The sequence below is a fragment of the Camellia sinensis genome, chromosome 5 (assembly GCF_055761805.1).
Source record: "Camellia sinensis isolate YWXY chromosome 5, ASM5576180v1, whole genome shotgun sequence".
Classification (NCBI taxonomy): Eukaryota; Viridiplantae; Streptophyta; class Magnoliopsida; order Ericales; family Theaceae; genus Camellia; species Camellia sinensis.
Genome location: NC_138965.1, coordinates 42201927 through 42226846, shown reverse-complemented (window position 1 = coordinate 42226846; position 24920 = coordinate 42201927). Strand labels below are relative to the sequence as shown.

The 24920-nt window shown below is 33.8% G+C and overlaps 2 protein-coding genes across 2 annotated transcripts; one reads left to right on the top strand and one right to left on the bottom strand.

Moving 5' to 3' along the window:
• The first annotated feature begins 1917 nt into the window (after positions 1–1917).
• LOC114297177 (uncharacterized) lies at positions 1918–16798 on the top strand. The gene is made up of 9 exons (XM_028241558.2): positions 1918–2556; positions 3674–3823; positions 3950–4087; positions 4298–4456; positions 11001–11093; positions 11683–11799; positions 13250–13324; positions 13534–13745; positions 15317–16798. Exons 1-9 carry the CDS (start codon positions 2179–2181, stop codon positions 16521–16523), a joined length of 2529 nt encoding a protein of 842 aa, XP_028097359.2. The 5' UTR covers positions 1918–2178; the 3' UTR covers positions 16524–16798.
• A 1282-nt stretch (positions 16799–18080) lies between these two features.
• Positions 18081–18554, bottom strand: LOC114297159 (homeobox protein). The gene has a single exon (XM_028241537.2). It carries the CDS (start codon positions 18552–18554, stop codon positions 18081–18083), a length of 474 nt encoding a protein of 157 aa, XP_028097338.2.
• Between the last annotated feature and the right edge of the window lie 6366 nt (positions 18555–24920).

Sequence of the window (24920 nt, the reverse complement as noted above, 5' to 3'; positions counted from 1 at the left end):
TCATTTGTCCTGCATGCACCGGGCTCGGTACATCATGCTAACTGTATTTGTATTTCAATTCCAAATTGAATACGTGCATCAATTGATTGCATTTCACATGTCATCGTAGATTAGCCGAGCCTACTCTAATTGCATCTTGCATGTGTTGCATTAGTCAACTTGACATGAACTAGGATCATGCATGTTTGCTAACTAGTTTATTGTTTTGGCACGGAGTACGATGTAAGTATTTATGTTTTAGCATCTCGCATGCGTGTGAATGTTAACATGACAGTATACTTACCATGTGGCTAGATACTTATGTGATAAACTGTTTGAATGCCTGCGGGTGAAGGTTGGATTGTTTGAGTTGGAAAAACTCGTTGAAATCCGTATTTTAGCCTATTTTCGAATAGCAAATTCCAAAACGTTTTTCAAAACAAACGGATATGCAATGCTTGTTTCCAAATTAGGCAATCTAGTCTGTACTTGTTTGTTGTACGCATAACATAGTAATTCTAGGCTAATAACCGGAATAAGAACACATAACGTTTTCAAAATCGGATATCATGGTTAGTAGAGGCCGATCTTTGGATCGGGCGAGAGGGGGTGCTCATAGCTGACATTCCCCAATCGTACCCTAGCTCCCGAGCCGAGACAACTCCGGTGATGACGGACATGTGGCCTTCGGCACCGAATCAGGGTTTCCTAAATTCCTCCATAAAAAATTTTTAGATGGCGACTCTGTATCTGGCAAAGCAGTCCATGTTTGGCACTTCTTTTCTAAAATCTGTTTTCTCAAAACGATTTGCCAGATTTGGACTCTTTGGTTCAGATTAAGAACCACGACACAAATCGAGTCCGAACTGTAGCAAGGGCCCCACGCAGGCACGTCTACAGTATGCAATTTGCAAATTTGGAATATAAAATGGGAATTTTTTTTTTTTACTTCATTCGGAAGTAGTTGTCCAAATTTATTTTCAAATTTCAAAAGTTGAATGTTGTAAAAGTTAACTTTGTTTGGACAACAACTTCCGAATTTAAATACCTTGTTCGGACAACAACTTTCGAAATTTATTACTTTGTTCGGACAACAACTTTCGAAAATAAATAATTATTTCGGTAGTAGATTTCTGAACCAAATAACACAATTCGGCCCTGGTTATCTAAACAACGCTGGAAAAAAAAAATTAAACTCATATTTCCTTCGCTCTGTTTCACATAAACACTTATTTGCTGATTTTCAAAAGGCAAATCCTCTATAACAATGATGTTTTCCCTACGAATGACGAAGGTTGATGAATGAGTGCATTGAGAAGCTGTAGTGCATGTGTAATACGGAAATGCCAAAGCCTTTTGGTTTCACTTCTAGCTCAATGAACTTGGAAGAAGCTATGAATGACTCCGCTTTCACTTCTAGCTCAATGAAGCTACAAACACGATGCAACAGATGTAAACTCTAGAGGGAGGTATGCATTGAGATATTTTGAATTAACAATGGTGTCTAAAATAATAATTTCACTTAGAAATATAATTATAATAAAATTAAATATCATTAAGTATGTACAAAAAAGATATTTGATGTGTGTAGATAGAAGCTCTTGATGGGACTGGGTCCGGGACTGTGAAAGTAATTCCCGTCCCGATCCGAAACTGATCAGGAATTTAGGCCAAGTTTGGGAAGACTAAAAAAGTGCACTTTTTGTCTTTTTGGACTAAAAATTTGAGGTTGAAAATATGGATATTTGGGTTAACTTTTTGACTTTTTATTGAAAAATGTGTAATAAAAAATTGTAAAAATTGATTTGTAAGGAAAAATTTGAATTGAGAGTTGTGCAGCCGTAATTGTTGACTTTTGGTGAATAGTGTTAACTTTTTAACTTTTTGAATAACTTTTTGACTTTTTTAAAAGTACCCATGCCTTAATTTCAAATACCATCTCCAACGTGTCAGAGGTATTTTTCAAGAAAATATCGCTCTTATCGGGTATGGGGTTGGCTTCCGCCGGTCGGATTCAAATTGCCATCCCCGCTGCCATGACTCTATTCATTAATGTTTTTCAGAGTACCTTCGAAGGTGTTCTTGAGATTCCGATGATTTTATCTTATGAATGATCCAATTGATACTCAAAACCCTAAAAACATTTCAGTTATAGTAGATATATAGATACACTCGCTTGTGTGTATAGGCGATGATATTATGGCGGAGCAAATAGCAGGCGGCGGATCATCGGGATGCGTGCAAGAAGCCCAGCCGCCGTTGGCGGCGGCGGAGAATGTTGCGGCGGGTCGAAAGGAGAGGAGGAAGGCAGCGAAGAGGGAGAAGAGGAAGCAGAAGAGGAAGGAGCTGGCGGCGAAGGAGCGAGAAGAAGAAGAAGCCCTGCTGAACGATTCGGAGGAGCAGCGGAGGATTCAGATGGAGGAGGAGAGAGAAAACGAGAGGCTAGAGAGAGAGAGGAAGGAGTTTGAGGAGCATGAGAGGGTGTTTCTTGAGGCCTTGGCTGCGAAGAAGAAGAAGGCCGAAGAGGAGGAAGAAGAGCGGAGAAAAGCCCTAGAAGAAGAATCCAAACAAAATCAGGTTCAGTCTTTGTTTGTTAATTTACAAATTATGCGTACAGAGCTTTATAGTGTGTAATTGTTAAACAAAATTACCAGCAACACTTTTAGAAAATTATACTATGATTGAGTTGGGCTAAATCCATTGTTTGTGATGGGCATTTCTGTTTAGTGCTTACTGTATTCAACTGGATCAGCTGGTGATGTATGTATATCTATCTCTGCAACTAGTGGTTTATTTTAATCTATTTTGTTATACTTTGGATTTGGGAGAATATTTATGGGTTTCTTGGTGATAGTTGTGTGGGAATTTCAAGTTACTCTGTCTTATTTTTACTTTAGCTTTTGGATATTAGAATTAGGTATTTTGCTGTCAGATGCTTGAAAGTTTAATTTCATGGTTTTTAGAATCTTATCGTTCATGGTTCGATTAATACAATTCAATATGAGTTTCAAGCAAAACGATTCGATTCATGGTGTTGAGTCTTTAATTGAGTGAATCTTATGATTCAATTGTGACTCACATCAATTCATCGTGATTTGTTGCGATTCAATGCAATTCGGTTTTGTTTGCACAATACATGAAATGGTGTCATTTTTGCGAAATTGAAAAGGTGCTCAACTAATTATATTGATATTTACGTGGTTTTATAGTTATAAATATATACAATTTAGTTATGTTGATATTTATTTCATTTTAAACACTATATGTGTATTTTTATATGTATATACATATATAAAATTATGTTTTATTATAAATAAAGTGAATCTTACAATTCACGATTCACAATTTGACGACAATGGTTAACATCACGTGGAACATTAGAACTATATTGTGCCCATAACACCTAGTTTAGTTTCAAATTTCTACCTCCAGTGCATGGCATCAATATGTGGTTTTAAAATCTTTGGAAATATGTGATGATTTTGCGGTTAAATACTTGAAATGTCTCTCATGTTTTCTTGTTTTTGGATATATTTTATGGTTGAGTTCAAAGTAGCTTCTTTTGATTTTGTGACAACTATATTATGCCATGTCTTAGGGTTTTGGTAGTATGTATGGACCTCAAGAGGGCATGTATATTTGTATTTTTGTAATCTGAAAGCTTACCCTTATATAATTGTGAAAATTTTGAAAGGTTGGAAACGAGGATGAAAATGACAATGATGATTGGGAATATGTAGAGGAGGGGCCTCCTGAGATTATTTGGCAAGCAAATGAGATAATTGTCAAGAAGAAAAAGGTCAGGGTGAAGAAGAAAGATGTGGATCAACAGATAAAAAAAGAGGTATGTCTACTACTTGACTTTGCATATGACATTTGGCTACTGTATAGATTACTGTATGGTGTTTTCTCCTCCCGCTGTTGGTTGTGGCAAGGACTTGAACGGTTAAGATATTTATGCAATTTTCAGGATCCTAATAGACCTACATCAAATCCTCTTCCTCCACAATCTGAATCCTTTGCCGATTACAAGAATGGATCTGTGGTTTCTGCACAACAGTTGTTGGAGAATGCTGCTCAACAAATTCCGAACTTTGGAACAGAACAGGTATGCCTTTTGTGTCCTCTTGAATATCTCATTTTCTGTTTGTGTAATCTTGTTACAATATCTTCGTAAATGTGTTGACGGTTGTTGTCTTGTTGCACTTTCTTGTCTTGAACAAGAGCTTTTCATTTGCTCTATGGATGGAGTGCATTTGTACTTGTACAAAAAAACCTCTATGGAGAGCATTTGTAACTTATATTATATGTGTGACAGGATAAAGCTCATTGTCCTTTCCACCTTAAAACCGGTGCTTGTCGATTTGGGTCACGTTGCAGCAGAGTTCATTTTTACCCTGATAAAGCTTGCACGTTGCTTATCAAGAACATGTACAATGGACCTGGCCTTGCTTGGGAGCAGGATGAAGGGCTTGAGGTCTGTAAATGAAGTCTTCATGTGATTCGAGTATCCTGATGATTAATTTGGAAATTTTCTTCCCTTTTTCATTGAATCAATAAAATTATTATTATTGTTTTTGTTGTTGTTTTTGTTGTTATTAACTTTTCTATAATACACAAGGCATTCTTTGTAGATGAAAGAAACTAATATACGGGTTTGTGTTCGATGTACTTTGAAATAGGTGATATTTAACTTCCATGTGGGGTGCTATGTCCGAGTTTTTGTTTTCTTTTTAATTTTTTTTCTTCCTTTTTTCCCTTTCAACCAAGTTAGCATAACAGTTCTACATGTTAATATATATTTATCTGCACCCACCCAGATACTGAAACAGTGAAAACTGCATCTTTACTGCAATTGGTGTTTTATAGAGTAGGATTTATTAACTGAATTAACTATGTTACAAGTATCTCTTTTATATTTATATTTCTAATCAAATGTATATGCACACAATGTAACAAGATGATATTGGCTAAGGATTTTTTTATGCCATCTCAACTCATGCTACCACTCCTATAATTCCAACAATTAGCTAGTCTTAATTACAGATTGTTCTCTTTTTTTTTTTTTTTTTTTCTTTTTGTCTTTATGGGGGATTGTTTGTTTGACATCTGGTTTCGCTTTTAGGGTGCTTCTTTGAGTTGGTATGTTGTAGTATTTTGTGTGTGGAAGATTTATTTAGGTGTTGTTTGGTAACGGTTACAGTTTTTTGTTTTTGTTTACAAAAACATTAAACACATTTATGTTTATTTTTTGTTGACATGAAAACACAAAAACATATTGATACAGTCTTGTTTTAAATTTTGTTTTGAAAACAAGTGAAGGGGGTGGCTAGTGGGAGGTGGTGACCAAAGGTGGTTGTTAATGGTCGTAGATGGTGGCCGGATGTGGTTGTTGGTCATGAGGAGGTGGTGATTGGAGGTTGCCAGCAGCCGGAGGTTGTTGTTTGAAAATTTATAAATTTTTAATTTTTTTTTTGCGTTATTGAGATGTGGCAAATGTCTTCTTTTCAGCTGGGCCCTTGATGGTCCTCGCTTTAGAGGCTTAATTTGAGTTCACTTTGTATGAGTCTTTTTTTGGGTAAGTAACTTTCTATGAGTTGGAACCATATACATTATATATATTTATGGCTTTAATCTCTAGCTCTTTCCTCTGCATATTTCCGTTTTCCCTGTGATTTTCTTGCATACCTTTCTTCTGCATGAGTTTTTTGGCTTGTTAGTTTTTCCTTGATAAGACTTCTACTAATCAAAACAAGATATATATTTTTTGTCAAGTTGTTCATAAAGGTTCTATTTTTATACACCTTTCTATTTATTTCCCTGATATTTAAAAAATAAATAAATTGAAACTAAAGAACAAAGCTTGGAATGGTGAGTTCTCCTTTGTCCACCATGTCTTATTTTTTGTTTTTGTTTTTGTTTTAGTGAATATATTGTTATGTGGAAGTGTTTATTGCACTGTATGCTGCATAGTGCATGCCTCCAAATGATTTTACTTGTACTTGTCTTGCTGATTGATCATAGGATTCTTGAACTGATGCCCATTGCAGAAATATATTATACATCCTTACCTACGACTTATGTGGAGTAAATCCTAAATTTTTACGTTGTGTTTTCCTAATTGCCAATGCAGAAGGGTTGCAATTTATTTATCTGTAAAAGTCTTCACACATTATGTGCATGTTGTTCGTCCTTCTCATTTGCTGTGTGGTTGATTTCCTGTAATGCACACTTATTTGTGAAGTCTAAAATTTGATTTGACAAGCTTATGATAAAATTGTTATTGCTGTTCTTTGACTCAATTTAAATCAGACATTCATCTCAAGATTCACATCAATGGAGATTCATGGTTTTGGCCTTGGTTGGATGTTAGCAATTTTGTATCCTACATGCTTCAACTTCAGAGTGTTTATTGTAGACATTCTTTAGTAATTGTTTATCTAACTCATAAAAGTAACTGTGTTTTTTAAATTTGTAATTATCTTTTTTAAAGTTCTCAATTTTATTTTCTTAAATTGACAGTGCAATCTATAATAAAGTATCACAACTTTACGTAAACCTGCTATGCTTTTTGGTATAAAAGAAAGATGTAAATATTTATTCTGATGATACATCGTTTAGTTATGCATTGCATCACTTCATTTGCAAATGAATTTTAGTTCCTTAACATCTAATAGTTTGTTGGACAATATCTGATCTTGTCGCTGTGGAGATCTCCTCCTGATAACTATTGTTACTCCACAAGGTTTGGGTTTGCAAGCAACAGTGGGTACTTCGTATGTGGATGCAGTAACCAGCCTATTTACTAAGAACATGCACATCGCATTATGGTTGAAAAAGGAATGAAGCTAAATATACTGTGTATGTACTACATAATGATAATGTAATAGAGTTATTGTAACAGTTAGTAGCCATTTTACTAGTCAGCATTGATTATATGGGTTTTAGGCTTGACAAACTTCCCAACTAAAAACATGGTAGTGGTAGTCTGCAAAACATTTCATTTGCCTGTTACCTATATTGCCTTAAAGCGTTGTTGTTGATTTTGGAGTTTCTGGAACAAATGAGTCAACCATTGGGAGTTAAAAATGCTAACAATGCATTGCTACTATGGACATTGAACGTCTCCGTTGGCATTTTTTTTATGAAATATGCCATAAGTATCAAAATGGTCATTGACTCATTAACTTCTACCTCTTTGCTTTTTGATCTTACTATTTATCATGCTAGTTATTTATGCTAACAACAATGCTTAAATAGTAGCCTCCTAGGATGTGATAATTTATGTGGATTGCCGTGTGAAATACTCACCTTCTTCACGTGAGGAGCTTTTTTCTAATATCTTAGTGCAGTTATGTCTTCTACAGACATCAAGCCTAAATAATGCTTGAAAGACTTAGTCGTGCTGTAAAGTGCATCCACCTTGTTGTGCACCTTTAGTTAGTTTAGCTATCTACCACTATATTGTATCCCAGTAATCCTTTTATAGCTTGCTTGCTCCTGGCAATGAATCCTTGACTCTTATCCAAAGAAATGACACTTTTCCTCTCAATACGGCATTATTTATTCCCTGTTTAATCTCAACTCTTCAAGTGACTTATTAGGACTAAGCACAAAACTTTCTCTGATGCTGCCTTAGCAGCCGTGTACTTCTATTACTGGATAAAAACTGTGGTGTAAAGCATAAACTTTCAATCAATATGCTTGCTTCCTAACATGATGAATAAGCTGTGGCAGATCTCCTTACTTTTGCTTGGTGTCAAATGTGTGCTGGTCAGTATGAGAGGGAACCAGTTCTAAGTAATTTGAAGTTTGGGCCCTGACAAGCATTTTTTGTTTACCATCACATAATACTCGTGACTCGATGTTTTTGTGGTTTTGTCAGCTTACCTTCCTGCCACATTATTTTCTCATCGTTGTTTTAATTTTAATGATCTCCATCAGTGCCTCAGCAGACATCAAGTCGTTTTTCAGGGTTTTTGTTTTTAAGTGTGTGGACTGTTTCAAACACGTCCTGAGTGCTGCAACTTCTTTGCTACCATCTGACAATTGACGTGTCCTCATGTCCTCCACATTCAGCTGGACTGGCTTTCTTAATAATCTTGGCTCCTTCTTCAGTGGTGACATGCCTATTAAGTGCCCCTTCGAATGCCCTTCTGGGAAATGCTAATGCTAGGGGAACAATTTCATTACTAGGACCTTGGGGCTGCATTTGGTTCTAATTTGCATAATTAGTAGTACTGTTGTCCTTTAATAAGTTGATAATACTCTTGCTCTTCACTATTTCTATTTTTTCAATTCTTATGAAAGAATGTCATCTTTACATATAGCTGATCTCCCTGAAGATTACATGTAGTTAATACGGATAACATACAGCAAATCATGTATCTAAACCTGTGGAGAGACGGATCGTCCTGCCTGCATCCTCTATTAAAAAGTTTTATGTTTCTGCGTTTTCTGATATTGCTTCCTTCTTCTTGATCACCCATTTCTATTCAGTAGTTTTCTGTCCCTTTAGTTTTCCATGGGTCTTTTTTGGTTTTCTTCAACCATGGCATGGTATCCTGGTAAGGATTACTACTATTGCAAGGGCTAAAATAACCATCTTCTCTTTTTAAGTAGAAATGTGCTCTCTTAGTTTGCTTTTCTCTGCCTCTGGCTAAACTTATGGCCTCCTCATATTGTGTGCCATTGTTTCCTCAGGTTGCACACTTAAACTTGTATTGTTCCAAATGACTACACTTATTCATATCACGACTCTGGATGTTGATTGTCGCGATTTTTGGTTTGGCTTGGGTGCAGCTGGGTTCTTTATGGGTTTTGTTCTTTTTGTATTCTTTGCTACTTCTCATTGTTTGCTTTGGTTAGTGTGGTTGGAGCATAATAGAAGTGTTTTTCAAGGTGTTGCCCATTCAGTTCCGTGGTTAGAGAATCGTCTTCCTGTGGTGCTTCATAGTTGGGTTACGGTTTCGGTGGATCTTGATGTTTTGACATTTGTTGATTTTTTGGAGGCCTTAATTAGTTAGTTTTGTTTTGGGTCCTTTATGGGTTTTGTTCTTTTTGTATTCTTTGCTTCGCCTTGATACTCCTCTAATAAAGTTTCCAAAAAAAAAAAAAAAAAAAACTGCTGCTCTCTTCTCTCCTTCATGGCTACCATGCTTCTGGATTCCCTCTTTGCCATTTATCTCTGCCATATGTTGCTCAAGCAATATGAAAACATCCTTGTTAATGACGACCTAGTGATCATTTGAATCTCAGAATTTTTTTTTCTCTGTATGAGGACTTCTTGTCCTCCTATCTCTCTTTTTATATAAATTTTGTTGTTGATTTTCAAAAATTTGAATCTCAGAATTTATAACCTTTATTCATTTATCATGCTTAGGAAATGCATCTCTTGGGCTCAGGGCATTACATTTTTTTCTTCTTCTCATGTACAGACCATGTTTATCCGTTATTCTTGTTTTCCTTCACCATGTACTTATTAGATGCTACAAAGCTTGCTAATAACAATCTTGTTAAAAAAACATCCGAGTCCTTTTTTTTGCTTGAGAAGTTATATTCCCTCGACATTGATGTGCTTTGCCAATTCTGCACATTTACACAAGGAGTAGATCTAATAAATATAACTTTTTTCCTTTCTAGGCCTCTCTCTTTTGTGACTTAGTTGCATATGCTGTAGAAGTACCACTGTTATGTGTCCACTGGAGTATCAAACACTTGTTCCAGTTGCTGCTATATGCTATATCATACCTTGCAAAAGAGGAAGTCCTGGGATATGGCCTGTTGGTTTGAGGAATGCCTGGGATGTGTCTCTGTTGGGTTTGATGTGTTCTATTTGGAGGGGAAGGGGTGGCAGAACTTCTGAAAGAGTGAAACCATAGGATGAAAAAAGCTATTTTTGCATGTTTTTGGCTTACTGATGATATTCCTTCTCCTTCAATTTTTTTTGGCTCAATTTCGTAGACTAATTCCTTTTTTTTTTTTTTAAGTATATCTTATTCCTTCCTTTTAGATAGCTAGGTGCTAAACATATGTATATATTGCATATCTGGGGTTTTAAGTCCCATTTTCTATGGCGTCCTTTACTGAATACTTTACGTATTCCCAGGAGGACTATAGGGGGCTTGGGCAGTGGGCCCAGGGGCATGTCAGCTGTTTGATGTAGAGATCCATAATGCATCTACTTCAATTTTTAGACCCTCGTCTGCCACACTTCCCTATTCCAAAGTCTTTTCTTAATCCTAACTCCATAAAGCCTTTTCCCAACTAACGAGTTGGTCACTAATTTTTCTGTATTTTGCCCCCTTGTATGGTTATGGCCACACGTCATATTTTGCAAAGGCTAACATTTGTATTTGTTGCATTCTTTCCTTGACTTGATTAGATTCAATTCAATACATCTGGTTTAGGCTTCTTTTTCTTTCTACAAGCCATACAATACCTTTTTGAAAACAAGTTGTTTGTACGAGGTCCGTCATCTAATTTCTCCATTTTCCTCCAAAGTCATGGATATGTTATTCATAGACCATGCATAGGTTAGATAGCTGGGAAGTCAGTGTACTGAGTGTCTCTGAGGTGAATAAACCCCATTTTCTCTGTAATTTTTTTAATCATGCTGGCTAGTTGCTAATTGTGTTACGAAAAGATAGGTGTTTATTTTTGGTTGTGGACTGTTCTTTTCCCTTGGAGATCTAATCAGACATCATGAATAGAAACTGATAGATTTGAATCATAGTTGAGAACTTTAGTTCATCTGAATGATTGTTTGAGAAAGAATTTTTTTTTTTGGTGTTTACATGGGTCCTTGTGTTGAGCAATACTAAATGCATGCATATGCATACAATTGTTTGGGTTGGAGTGCTGTGCATCTGTTTGTTAGCATTAGCCTATCAAGATGAAGGGCTTGTCTATTTTTTTGTTGTAGCAATCTGTGCTACTTATTCTGGTCCCTCAGTTTGCTTGTTATGTGCACATATTTACTTTTATAATTCAAATGATTTTGCCTTGTCTTTTCTTTTCAGCATACGGACGAAGAGGTTGATCGCTGTTATGAAGAGTTCTATGAGGATGTGCATACAGAGTTCTTGAAGTTTGGGGAAATTGTAAATTTTAAGGTGGTTGAGTGTCTCCTAGGCTTCAATAATATCTATTTCTGTTTAAAATATGTCTGTTCACTTCATTTGGAACACAACGCCCATTTAATGACCAAAAACTTCAGCAAACTTTATTTTTTTGATGATGCTACTTTACAATAATTGGAAATTTTGTCTCCCAGACTTCAGTAATATCTATTTCTGTTTGTAACATGCCTTTTCACTTCATTTGCACATAGTTCCATTTAATGACCAAAAAACTTCAACATTTTTTTTCCCCCCTTGATGATGTTCGTTTACAATAATTTGAAATTTCTTGGTCTTGAATTATGAAATAAGTTGCTGTTTCTTCGCTAATAAAATACATGAAATTATTCCCTTTCATGCCTCTCAAGTACTAACAGAAGGAAAGTCTCTGCTTGATATTATGTGCACTTGGTATCGTGGGAAACTCTAATCATTCCCCCATTTTCCAAGTTATGTGATTGAAACCATGAGATTTGAATTTTGGCAAAAGAGAATATATTGAAGTTGTCTGCAATGAAATATTGGAGCTTTCTTTAATCTAGTTGGAATCTTGAAGCATGAAAAATATTATCTTTATTTTCAGGTTTGCAAAAATGGTTCATCTCATTTGCGGGGGAACGTGTACGTACATTATATGTCATTGGATTCAGCTGTGCTTGCTTATCAATCTATAAATGGTCGCTATTTTGCAGGCAAACTGGTATTACATTTTCTTTTCATTCAAGTTAACGCTCTTCCAGATGTTAAGAATGAATTTTGACAAATTTTCTGCATTCTGCTAATTTAGCTAATGAATTTGGCGCATGAGAACTTCACTGCTATACTGTTTTGGATCCTTCCATGTTTTGTTAAATAATTTTTGGTCCTAGAACAGTAGGTATCCCATCAAGTTCATTCCTTCGGCTTGTTACTCATGTTAACTACAAAATTTGGTGACCTGCTATGAAGAGGTTAGCTTGATGTTGTGTGTTAGAATATGATCATGCATTCAAGCGCTAACATGGCCTTAATCTAGTGGCAAGATTATTGCTAGGGTCATTTAGATTGAAGGGCACCAAAAATGCTTGTTTGTAGTGGTATTATGGATAAAAAGGGTGATATATATATATATATATATATATTTGTTGATAAACCTAACTACCTTAATATTGACACATCATTAACTACAAAATTTGGTGACCTGCTATGATGAGGTTAGCTTGATGTTGTGTGTTAGAATATGATCATGCATTCAAGCGCTAACATGGCCTTAATCTAGTGGCAAGATTATTGCTAGGGTCATGTAGATTGAAGGGCACCAAAAATGCTTGTTTGTAGTGGTATTATGGATAAAAAGGGTGATGTATATATGTATTTTTTTTGTTGATAAACTTAACTACCTTATTGACACATCATGCTTACTACTTAAATGTTAACACAAATCATGCAATTATTGCTTTTCGTTCTAGGGGTTCATTCCCATGATGGATTGGAGTTGTCTCCTATGGTTGTTTAAACACAATTTCTTCTGTGCTGACTATTGCTTATGCAGATACTTGGGTCTTATTCACTTCCTCTGCTCTCTTATGTTGTTTTGGTTTGGGAGTGCTGTCTGTTGTGCTACATGTTGAATTATTTACTGGAAATCTTGTGTGCATGCCATACATCCCACAATTGTTACAGCTGCAAGATTGCTATTCTTCTACTTATATTGATGCTGTAAATTAAGGATATGATGATATGTACTATATTTTAGAAGTTACTCAAAAAACCTACCAACAGAAATTGAATTCTTGGACCTCAGCAAAATGTATTTATGTGCATGAAACTATTTATAGATATCCATGTAACAAATACAATATGAATTACAAGCTCTGCTGGCAACTTGGCATTGTAGTTACATGCTTTCACAATTTTTACAGGTTATTGCTTCTTTGTCCAGTCACACCAATAATGCACAGTTGGATTTTAAATTTTTGTTTTCTTGGTTCATTTTCTTGCTGTGTTGACATGTATTTGATTTTAATACATGTCAGATAAGCATAGGGATTGGGGATAGGACACCATTTAATGTTCACATACTGATATTTCCAAATTTGTTTGCATATATGCCTTTGGTTTTCTTACTGTTACTGCTGGATCGTAATGTCATGTTTTGGGCTTCTTGATAGTTAACATGCGAGTTTGTCGGTGTGACCAAATGGAAAGTTGCCATATGCGGAGAGTACATGAAGTCAAGGCTTAAGGTACAGTACATCCCTCAACTGAGCCATATAAATATAAAATCAATCATCTTCTGTTGATTTCAGTTCTGCTTCTCTATTGAATTGAGATATCCCAAAATTTTGTTTGAAGTCATAACAGAACAATCGGTGTGTATTTTCTTTGATGTTGATTTTGGGATTATGGTCCTCTTGCCTGTTGACAATAATACATATTTAATCCTTCTTGTCAGACATGTTCTCGTGGGACAGCATGCAATTTTATCCACTGTTTCCGCAACCCTGGTGGAGACTATGAATGGGCTGATTGGGATAAACAACCTCCAAAGTATTGGGTGAAGAAGATGGCTGCTTTGTTTGGTTATTCAGAGGAATCTGGGTATGACTACCAGATGGAACAAGAAAGGAGGAACTCCAGCAGGATGATGGCAACAGATCCAGACAGGTGTGCCTGTACTTTTAGCAGTAGTTAATACAATTCATTTACTCTAGGAGGCTGGAATTCTTACCTCTCCATGTTATGATAAACTTCTTGGCAATTAGTTTTGGTTTAATTCTAACAATCCCGGTTGGTAGCTCGAAAAAGGGAAGGCTCAAATGGCCCGAGTCCAAACGACGACGTTTGGTTTTTTTTTTTTTCTTTTCTTTCTCGTTTTTCTGATTTTCTGAAGATGAAGAAGATGAAGGTGAAGAAGAAGAAGAAAAAGAAGAAGAAGAAGAAGAAAGAGAGAGAATCAACACATCATCATCTTCAACAACATCAACAGAGAGAGAGAATCAACATCTTCATCAACACATCATCATCATCAACAAAATCTTCATCATCATCATCAACATCAACAACACCTTCATCATCAACACATCATCATCATCAACAATTTTTTTTTTTCCCCCTTCATCCTCAGATCCAGATCTACTGGAAAGGGGGGGGGGGAAGTAGAGAAAACAGAGGGGCGATACTCACTGGCAGAGAGTGACCACCATCACCGTCGATCTTCCTTCTCTTCCGCCTCCGCCATTGCCTCTTCTCTCTTCCACTTCTCTCATCTCTCTCTCTCTCTCCCCTCTGTTTGTATTTGAAGCAAGAGAAAGAAAAGAAAAAAAAAAAAAAAAAACCCAAAACGTCGTTTTGGGTATTCGGGCCAATTTCGAGCCAACAATTCCGAGCAACAAAGCATTATTCTAATTTTAATCTTCCGCCTCGAACAAACCATAAGAGGTCAAAACCCTTTAACCAAATTAAGACAATGTCAGCTCCCTCCGAAGATGCCGCCCATCGTGCGTCTGTTCTGTCTGTTGTACTCTTTGATGACACAGTTCATAGTGTAGAACCAATGCAACAGTCACGGATATATCGGTGTCAAAAGAAATTATTTGAACTGGGATACTGCTATCTCGATTTGGTGTAATTATAACTCGTGTGATAGCCAAAATGCAATTCTTGTTCTAGAGATGTTCCACAATTTGTGTTATTGTGAGAAGGAAAAGAAAATTGGAATAGCAGAATTTGCTGTTTGCCTTTACACTCTTTCAGAAAAGTATAAGTCAAACCGGGTAATAATTATTGTCCTTTATACAAATTTCCAATTTGATATCTTTCTAGTCTTAGAAATTAAATTGCCAAGTTTGTAAATATCCAAGTTTGTCAAGTTTGTGCTATATGGTTGCTGCATTTGCTGTTTGATGAACAAAATCAAACTGAATGATTTTTACTAGGGTTCCCATTTCCCTGGTTTCATTTGGGTGGTTATGTTTGCTCAAGTTGTCCTATACTTCTGTTTTTGGAAGAATTCCTCGTTCTAGTGATCTGCCTTCTGTTTTCGGAAGCAGTTTCTCATTAAGAATATTCTTAGGGCAAGTTTCTCTTGCTAGGACTTTGCCTACAGTCAACACAGCCTCTTCATGTGGGGAATAATTAGTTTATTTTCATTTATATGGTATGGTCTTTTTGAATCTTTTCTTCATTGTTAGGGTTTTTTTTTGCAAACTTGTCATGGTCCTCTTCATTTTCTGCAGGAAACACTACAGAAGATCTCGCTCGAGAGAGAGGGATTCTTCTAGAAGCCGATATGAGGAATATGATGCTCGAAGGAGCAGGCACTGGGAAAGGCACACAAGTGGCAGTAGAAATGCAATAGAAGTTATTGATGAAAAAAATCATGGAGAAGAAATGAATTCTAAAAACAAACTTGAAAGCAAGAACAGAATGCATGACTCTGATTCTGATGGAGATTGGTCGAATAAGGACAGAGGTGGAGGGAAAGCAAGAACAGACCATGTTAGCACAAGGGAAAGCTCCAGTCACCGGAAGAAAGTGTATGGAAACCCAGATGATTATGAGAGCAAGACCAGAACTGATTCTGGTGGACACTTGTCTGATGAGGACAGAGAGAGAGACGCATACCACAGGCAGAGGAGGAAAAGCTCAAGACATCAGAACACTGTGCCAGGGTCTCCTGATAATAGGGACAGAACCCGTGATAGTGATTCCAGGGAAGAGGACAGAGATAGACACCACAGGCACAAGAGAAAACGGTCAAGGCATTCAAATGAAGGATTAGGGTTCATTGATGATCATGGTAACTCAGTGAAGAAGTTGAAAGATAAACATAACCAAAGGGAATCTGACTCGGAGAAACTTGAGACACAAAGAGTAAAGAAATCAAGTCAGTCAAGCAGATGGGATTGTTCAAGCATAGAGCCAAGTGAATCTAATTTTTCTGCCAAGGTTCTAAAATCACATGATATGGATTCAAGATACAACTCCAACGAAAACATTGATAAGATGGGTCATCCAAAATCTAGAGACAAATTTTCCTTAAAGCACCAGAAATCTTTTAGAGACACTTCTAGTGATGAGAGTTATGAGTCCAACAGCGTACGTTGGTATAGTCCGAGAAGTAAGTCACATGATTCTGGGTGTTATTCTGATGAAGACATTGACGAACGAGGTCGGTGGGAATCTGAAAAAATTGGTCCTGAAAAGCACCACACGTCTAGAAGAAAATTCAGTGGTGATGATTTTGACCAAGATGGCAGGACTTCTAATTGTCATGACCTGAATTCTGACGAGTGTTACAGGGAAAGCAGATCGAGAGACGGGAAAAGCTCAGATGGCTTGGAGGAGGGTGGTTCTGCTGAAGAGTGCCAAGAATTTAGGGAGAGAGAGAAGAAGCATAGCAGAAAGTATCGGACTCGTGGTCATAAGAAAAACAGTTCTTAATGCAGGTTCAAAGAATCCAAGTACAGGATTAGTTGAAACTATATATCCATGCTGTTTTTAGTTGGGTAGATTTGGTTGCTGGAAAGGTAAAACGAGTACATCATTGGCGAGTGACATTCTAAGTATGTGGAAGAGAATGCTATATATTTCTGAAAAACTGATCATGAAGTAGCTAGTCATGGTTTCAACCTTTGTACATATAAATTGAGTCAACGAGCATCAGTTTCTACTCACTAATTTGAGCCTTGCTTGCCAATATATATACATTTTTTCAATTGCAGGGAATTTGATGGTTTACTTTTAGAATGACCCAGCAATGATTCAATGAACTCCAATATTGGAATCAAGTGTAATTTAGCACTCTGGAAAAAATTTAACAATCGAATAATTGAAGTAGGACCGTGGTGGGTTCATGGGTCCAAACTGGACTGTCCAGTCTTTTTAGAGGACTGGACAGAAATTAAGTTCTTCAAAAATCAAATAGAAGGGTAACTCATTACACGAGGCTTCTGTTAAAGTTGGGTTTAGGGAACAAGATGTACAGAGTCAGTTGGATGTACTAATGGGGACTGGGAATAAAAGCACAGTAGATGGCTTACTGGCCACAAGTGTGGATGTTGGTATGCAATGCATTAAGCAAAATATGAGGATGATACTGTTTCCAACATCGGTGTGTTTTTTTTTGTAGGACGTTTCCAACATTGTTAAGAGGGATGTTATTATTGTCTCTGCTTATAATTCGGGCAGAAAGAATTTGGAGTACTTACGTGTAGATTAGGTTCTATGAAAAAAAATTGTCATAAAAAAAATCACTAATTGTAAGATTTAGTGACAATTTATAAAAATCATGACAAAAAAAAGTCACTAATTGTCAATTTTTAGTGACATATATAAAAAATTATTACAAAAAAATTATTTTTAGCGACAATTTTAGCAAGATTTATTTTCAATAGGACTTGATGAGAATAAAATTAATTATTAAGACCTATTGATAGTTTATCCAAAGAAATTTTCATTTGCTATATATGACAATCAGGGCAATTCAAAAGATCTGCAAATAGTTGCTTCTGGGAAGAGTTATAAGTGGAGAGAGAGAGAGAGAGAACCCATAGGTAAATGATACACCTCATATAATTGACACAGTTTACCATTAGAAATTCAACATTAAAATCCAAGACTACTTTTGCTAGAAAAACATTTCATATGTAGATATGGGTTTCTCATATGAATTCTATGATTATTGTTGGATTTCTGGATGTCCCCAAAGGACCTAAGAAACCACATTATATTTACAAAATGTACACAATAAAATCAATTTGTGTTTCAGATTAATTTTAAGATAATCTAAACCATTCATTGATATTTTTGTGCACATTTTTGCATTTTTCTACGCACACAGAAAAGTGCAAAGAAATATCCCATGGGCACTGTAAAAAAACACATAAATACCCACAGAAAAATTAATGCGTGGCGCATTTTTTTCTGTGCACATATTTCTGTATGCTTTCCTATGCACGTTGCATTATTGAACATACGATGAAAATGCTCCATCTTGCTCTAATCCACTTCCCGGATGTTGAAACACGGACAAAAGCATCGGATCAAATGTCTACCGATGTTAAAAACACACCCGAAAAATCCGGTGGCTTTCTCTTTCCTAGCAGCAGGCAGAACAGGGACCCCATACACCGGATTCGGAACCATATATTGTTGATAAGATATGTTGCCATTGCCAACAGGCACTACAGTTGAGGTTGAATACATTGAATTCAGCTCAGGAACAATTTCTTGTTGGGTGAATTCAGATTGACTAGAACCAATTGCTGATGCTGAGAAGGTGTTGAGGGTCTGATCGTACTCGAACCATGGTGGCAATGGCGGGGCCGAGGGCTGGACCGGGGCAGGGAGCCATGAGTGGCAGTGGTGGCATGGTGGTGGTAGTGGTGGAGGGGGGTGGTGGTGATTGGTGATGTGCGTGGTGGTTTTCTTCTTTTTCTTGTTCTTTCTTGACCAGAACTTGAGCTTTTTCATGGCTTTTGCAAATTTCATGGCCGAGAGAGAGAGAGAGAAAGAGAGAGAGAGAGAGAGATTGGAGTAAAAGATTGTTGTGGGTTTGAGACATGAATGAGATTGGTTTCTTTCAAATGATTAAAGTGAATGAGATTTGTTGCTTTCTGAATTTAATTAGAGGATGATGTGATGGAAAGTCATAGAGAGAGCGTTGGAATTGGGATCCTAGAAGAGAAAAAGTGAGCTGGTTTGTCCCGTCAAACGGCATTTATTTTATTTGAACATACTGAATTTTCAAATCTCATGACCGTTACCTTTCTATTAGATAGAGTGTTTTTTCTTAAAGTTTTTTAAAGTGGTCTATTGTTTGGTTAAAATTTAATGTTAAAAAATTGATGTGACTTGTTATTAAATCTCAACTACACAATACACCACTCTAGAAAATTTAAAAAAAAAAAAAAAACTCTAGAGGATCCTTGCTCTTCTATTAATCCCATCTGACTCTTCACTAAAGTTGGTGGGAAAATTTCTGACTAATAAAATATATTTATATTTAATTTAATTATATATATATATATATATATATATTTCTAAATTTCTTTTTAAATCTCACAATCAAACACAATGTAAAAGAAAAAAGAAGGAACTGTGTTTGCTTTTAATTTTCTGAATTCAATTTTTTTAAGATTGAATTTTTTATTTTTTTTATTATTTTGTTTTTAGTGAATATTTTTAAAATTTTAATCAATTTTTTTTAATGTTTTTTAGATGCACTTTATTTAAATGTATCTAAAAAGTAAAATATTTGTAAAAAAATATTTTAAAAAATTAATAAATACATAAGAATATAAAAAATGGACAAAATTCTCATTTTTTAAAAATATTTTTTGTATTTAGTGAATTTTCAAAAGATTTTTTTTTTACAAATATTATACTTTTTAAGTGTATTTATGTTAATATATCTAAAAATTAAAAGAAATTGCTTAGAATATTAAAAAAAATTAGTGAAAACAAAAAATTTCAACTTTTTGAAAAATTAATCCCGAAAATAGGAACCAAATAATGGTTTTTTTGTATGAAACTGTGTAGTTTCATATGGAATATGATTCACATGGGGCTTTTTCCATATTAAGCCTATTTTGCATTTTAATTCCCAAACTAGGTCTAGTTTGGACGGAATTCCAAAACTAAGTTAAAACGCTATTACAAATCGCGCTTTTACTGTTTGGAGCTCAAAATGTGATAAATAGTGAAAGCGCTATTTCAAATCGCGCTTTTAATTAAGAAAACGCTATTTAAAATCGCGATTTTAACATAAATTTTTTTTCCTGAAGAAAACGCTATTTGAAATAGCATTTTCACTGTGCATTCGTTTTTGTGAATAAAACGCTATTTGAAATGGCGATTTTCTTAAGAAAATGTTTAAAATATATTAAAATGTGAGCAAAATAAAACTTCAGTCTTTTGTAGCACAAATGGTAATGCAATTGTTTTGCCATCACATTGGCGTGGGTTCAATCCGCGGGAGGTGCACCTTTTAATTAAGTTCAATTCTTTTCTTTTTTTTTTTTTTTTTTTCACTAACACTATACTTTATATATTTATTATGTAATTTTTTTATCAAAAAAAGTAAAATGTTTGTTTGGTTAACTAAATTTTTTTTCTATAAAATACAATTTTTTTCAAAATGTCAACATGATTGTTTAAAAAGTATTAAGTGTATTTGGTTTGAATTTTTTGGATTTGGTTATTTGAAAATTGAGTTTTTTTATATTTTCGTATTTTTTTTTTGTTTTTAGTAAATATTTTTAAAATTTTAAACATTTTTTTTTCTTTTTTAGATGCATCTTAGTTAGATGTATCTAAAAAGTAAAAAAATTGTGAAAAAATATTAAAACAAATTAATAAATACATAAAAATACAAAAAATATACTGAAAAAATATTTTTGTATTTTTAGTATCTTTTCAGCAAATTATCATTTTTTTCAGCAAAATGTACTCAAAAAAATATGCACAGTGAAAGCGTACTCAAAAAATATTTTTTCAGCAAAATGTACGCTTTTAAAATGTACTAAAATATTTTAAAAGCGTACATTTTTTTTATTTTTTCATAAATATATAAAGTATAGAGTGAGTGAAAAAATACAAAAATACAAAAAATATACTTAAAAAATTAATACAAAATATTAATTTTTTCAGCAAAATGTACTCAAAAAATGTACGTAAAATATTTTAAAAGCGTACATTTTTTTATTTTTTCATAAATATATAAAGTATAGAGTGAGTGAAAAAATACAAACATACAAAAAATATACTGAAAAAATTAATACAAAATATTAATTTTAAATATTAATACATTTTTTGAGTACATTTTGCTGAAAAAATTAATATTTTGTATTAATTTTTTCAGTATATTTTTTGTATTTTTGTATTTTTTCACACACTCTATACTTTATATATTTATGAAAAAATAAAAAAATGTACGCTTTTAAAATATTTTAGTACATTTTAAAAGCGTACATTTTGCTGAAAAAATATTTTTTGAGTACGCTTTCACTGTGCATATTTTTTTGAGTACATTTTGCTGAAAAAATTAATATTTTGTATTAATTTTTTAAGTATATTTTTTGTATTTTTGTATTTTTTCACTCACTCTATACTTTATATATTTATGAAAAAATAAAAAAAATGTACGCTTTTAAAATATTTTAGTACATTTTAAAAGCGTACATTTTGCTGAAAAAATATTTTTTGAGTACGCTTTCACTGTGCATATTTTTTTGAGTACATTTTGCTGAAAAAAATGATAATTTGCTGAAAAGATACTAAAAATACAAAAATATTTTTTCAGTATATTTTTTGTATTTTTATGTATTTATTAATTTTTTTTAATATTTTTTCACAATTTTTTTACTTTTTAGATACATCTAACTAAGGTGCATCTAAAAAAGAAAAAAAAAATGTTTAAAATTTTAAAAATATTTACTAAAAACAAAAAAAAAATACGAAAATATAAAAAAACTCAATTTTCAAATAACCAAATCCAAAAAATTCAAACCAAATACACTTAATACTTTTTAAACAATCATGTTGACATTTTGAAAAAAATTGTATTTTATAGAAAAAAAATTTAGTTAACCAAACAAACATTTTACTTTTTTTGATGGCAAAACAATTGCATTACCATTTGTGCTACAAAGCACTTAAGTTTTATTTTGCTCACATTTTAATATATTTTAAACATTTTCTTAAGAAAATCGCCATTTCAAATAGCGTTTTATTCACAAAAACGAATGCACAGTGAAAACGCTATTTCAAATAGCGTTTTCTTCAGGAAAAAAAATTTATGTTAAAATCGCGATTTTAAATAGCGTTTTCTTAATTAAAAGCGCGATTTGAAATAGCGCTTTCACTATTTATCACATTTTGAGCTCCAAACAGTAAAAGCGCGATTTGTAATAGCGTTTTAGCTTAGTTTTGGAATTCCGTCCAAACTAGACCTAGTTTGGGAATTAAAATGCAGAATAGGCTTAATATGGGAAAAGCCCCCTGCATGGTATGGCCCTACACATGAGACCTACCTCATGTGAAATATATGTGTCTCATTCTATATTTGATGGTTTGTATTCCTAGACTTATTAATAAATAAGCTTCTCTAAGAAACATGGAAAAAATTAAAAATAAAAAAATTCTACATTTTTAAATTCATTTTTTTTTTTTAAAAAAATTATAAATATTTTCAAGACACATCTTACGCTCGTAACTGGTTAACCAAACCAATTTTAAATTTGGTTTGTCAATGATCCCAATCATTGATGCATATTTTCAGTGAGGAAAATGTTTGAAGGTCACAATTTTTGTGGCCACAATGATTCAAAACTGTTAAAACGACGTCGTTTTAGGTGCAAAACATGCCAAAACGATATCGTTTTGACAGTTTTGAGCCATTGTGGCCACAAAAATTGTGGCCCTCTAGCATTATTGTTTCAGTGAAGGAATGGAGAGATTAATTGGATGTAATTCGAACGGGATCACAGTGGTTTGAGAGATTGTTCAGGCTTAGTTTAAATTGTATCAAAAGTTATTTAGATTCGTTTAAATCCAAATTTGTAACTCGAGGTGGTTTGTCCAACCCTAATCCGAATTGTACACGAACTTGAGTAGGTTTTTTTTTTTTTTTTTGTGCGCAACTAAATTAATTAATTTATTAAAATTACATTCTATTTACATTTAAAAAAAAAAACCTTAATAAAATCAAAATAAATAATTATTATAATGTGATAGGGATAAGAATTGAATAACTAATGTGCCACTATTAGGGGTGTGCGTGGTGCGGGTCGGTGCGGTTTGAGAGAAAAATAGAAACCGTATGGCGGGTGGCGGATTGATAAAAGTGTCACTAGAATTTGCCATTTTCCTTATAAAAAACCGACGGTTCGGTTGGCAAATAATGACGGATTTGCCTTGGCGGTTCGGACGGATTGGAGGTTTATAAAAAATATTATTCAAATTACAAAACTTAAATCAAAGAGTAAAAAAAAGACGAGAGATACCGTGATGTTAATCATCTTGCGAAGCTTTCTTCTGATGCAGCAAGTGTAGCAACAACATGATAATATCAACGACTATACCATCAGTTCATTACAAGCATCTGTGGAAGCTACAATGATCAAATACAATACATAAAATTAATATCATTCACGGTTTACAATATATTGAAAATGTTTACTGTTGAAAAGTATTTAGATTGAGAAGTGAGTTGATGCAAGTTTGCAACATGGCCAGAAAAAAAAAAAAAGATTGGAAAGTGAATTGGAATCTAACTTTATTTTGGATTACTGACATTTTGAATTCCCCTCAAGCAGTAATGTAATACTATATTCTAAGGTATAGAACAACAAGCAAACTCAAGTAAGAATTTTTAGAATCTTATAAAACATGATTTAATAGCGGTGCGGGTCGGTGCGGTTTGAAAGAAAAATAGAAACCGGCGGATTGATAAAAGTGTCACTAGAATTTGCCATTTTTCTTACCAAAAACCGATAGTTCGATTGTCAAATAATAACGAATTTGCCTTGGCGGTGCAGTTCGGTGCGATTTTGGCGGTATTATGCACACCTCTAGCCGCTACGGTGGTCTTTGCAATTTATGAAAGAGAAAAAAAAAGGGGTAAGGATTTGTATTGTGCTATTTATATATATAATATATATTTAATATGTTTTAACGATCTAAATTAATTTAACATCATCCAATAACTAATAACTTATATGCATATATTTTTATATTTCTATATATAATTTGGGTTTGGAGTTGCTTTGGTTATTTGGTGTTTTTATCCAAATTTGTCCAAATTTGTCCAAATTTAATTAAGATTTTTGAATTTTTACCCAAGCCTGCGCCAAATTCAAAAATATTTTACTCAAACTCTAAAAAATTCTGACAGGGCTTGGGTTGAGTTTGTCCAAGTTGCACCCCTACTTACTAATTGCAATTTACTATGAAAATATTTATATAAAAAAAAATCACCTACATTTTTCTGGATGAGTGATTATGTGGTGGAGATTAAATTTGTATAGTGTAAAGTCCATATGTAGAATAAATCTAAACCACAAGATGATCATTCTGAATAATTTTTAGGTAGTTAAATCTGGATTCGTAGTATTGCTGATTATAAAAACCTAAAGGTCTCGTTTGTTTAGCTCCGTAGGATGGAGGGGATTGGAAGTACGGTACGATTAAGTGAGGAGATTTTTAGTGTGGTGGTATTAGATTAGATAGTGTTTGTTTTTATACCACCAGATTTGTAATACTATAGATAATATTAATATATAAATTTAATATTTTTTATTTTTGAGTATTTTTTTAATATTACAATAATTATTATTTTTATACTTTTTAAGTCCACATAATCTAGACACTTAAAAAAATATAAATTTTGCATAAAAATTATTTAAAAATTCACTAAATATAAAATAAATAAATAAAATCATATTTTTATAGTATTTATTAAAAATTTTAAATATTTCTTTCACAAATAAATTATTTGAAAAAAATAATATTAAAAATATTTTAATCTATTTTAATTAATATTTTAATCCATTAATCATATCACTAGATTTCTAATCCCATGTGTTTTTCTTCCATGCTTGTCCAACTAAGAAAGGGGATTGCTAGTCCATTTGGAGTGTTAATCCCATCACAACCTTCCACAATTAAACACTCTTTATATGACCCTCCCTCACTATTAGTCCAATTCTCTCATTCATGGAACCAAACAAACATGACCAAAAGACTCTCATACATTCCTTGGTCCAAATGAGTTTCCAGTTGCATTCAAAAGTCAATTATTAGTCGTTAGATTAGTTCTTAAGGGAGAGCTTAACCTCT

Excerpts from the sequence above, each read along its gene's own strand:
- LOC114297159 (XM_028241537.2), bottom strand. The coding sequence starts at position 18,554 with ATGAAAAAGCTCAAGTTCTGGTCAAGAAAGAACAAGAAAAAGAAGAAA.
- LOC114297177 (XM_028241558.2), top strand. The coding sequence starts at position 2,179 with ATGGCGGAGCAAATAGCAGGCGGCGGATCATCGGGATGCGTGCAAGAA. Across the intron at positions 11,094-11,682 it reads GGGAAATTGTAAATTTTAAG|GTTTGCAAAAATGGTTCATC; the intron begins GTGGTTGAGTGT and ends CTTTATTTTCAG. Across the intron at positions 13,325-13,533 it reads ACATGAAGTCAAGGCTTAAG|ACATGTTCTCGTGGGACAGC; the intron begins GTACAGTACATC and ends CCTTCTTGTCAG.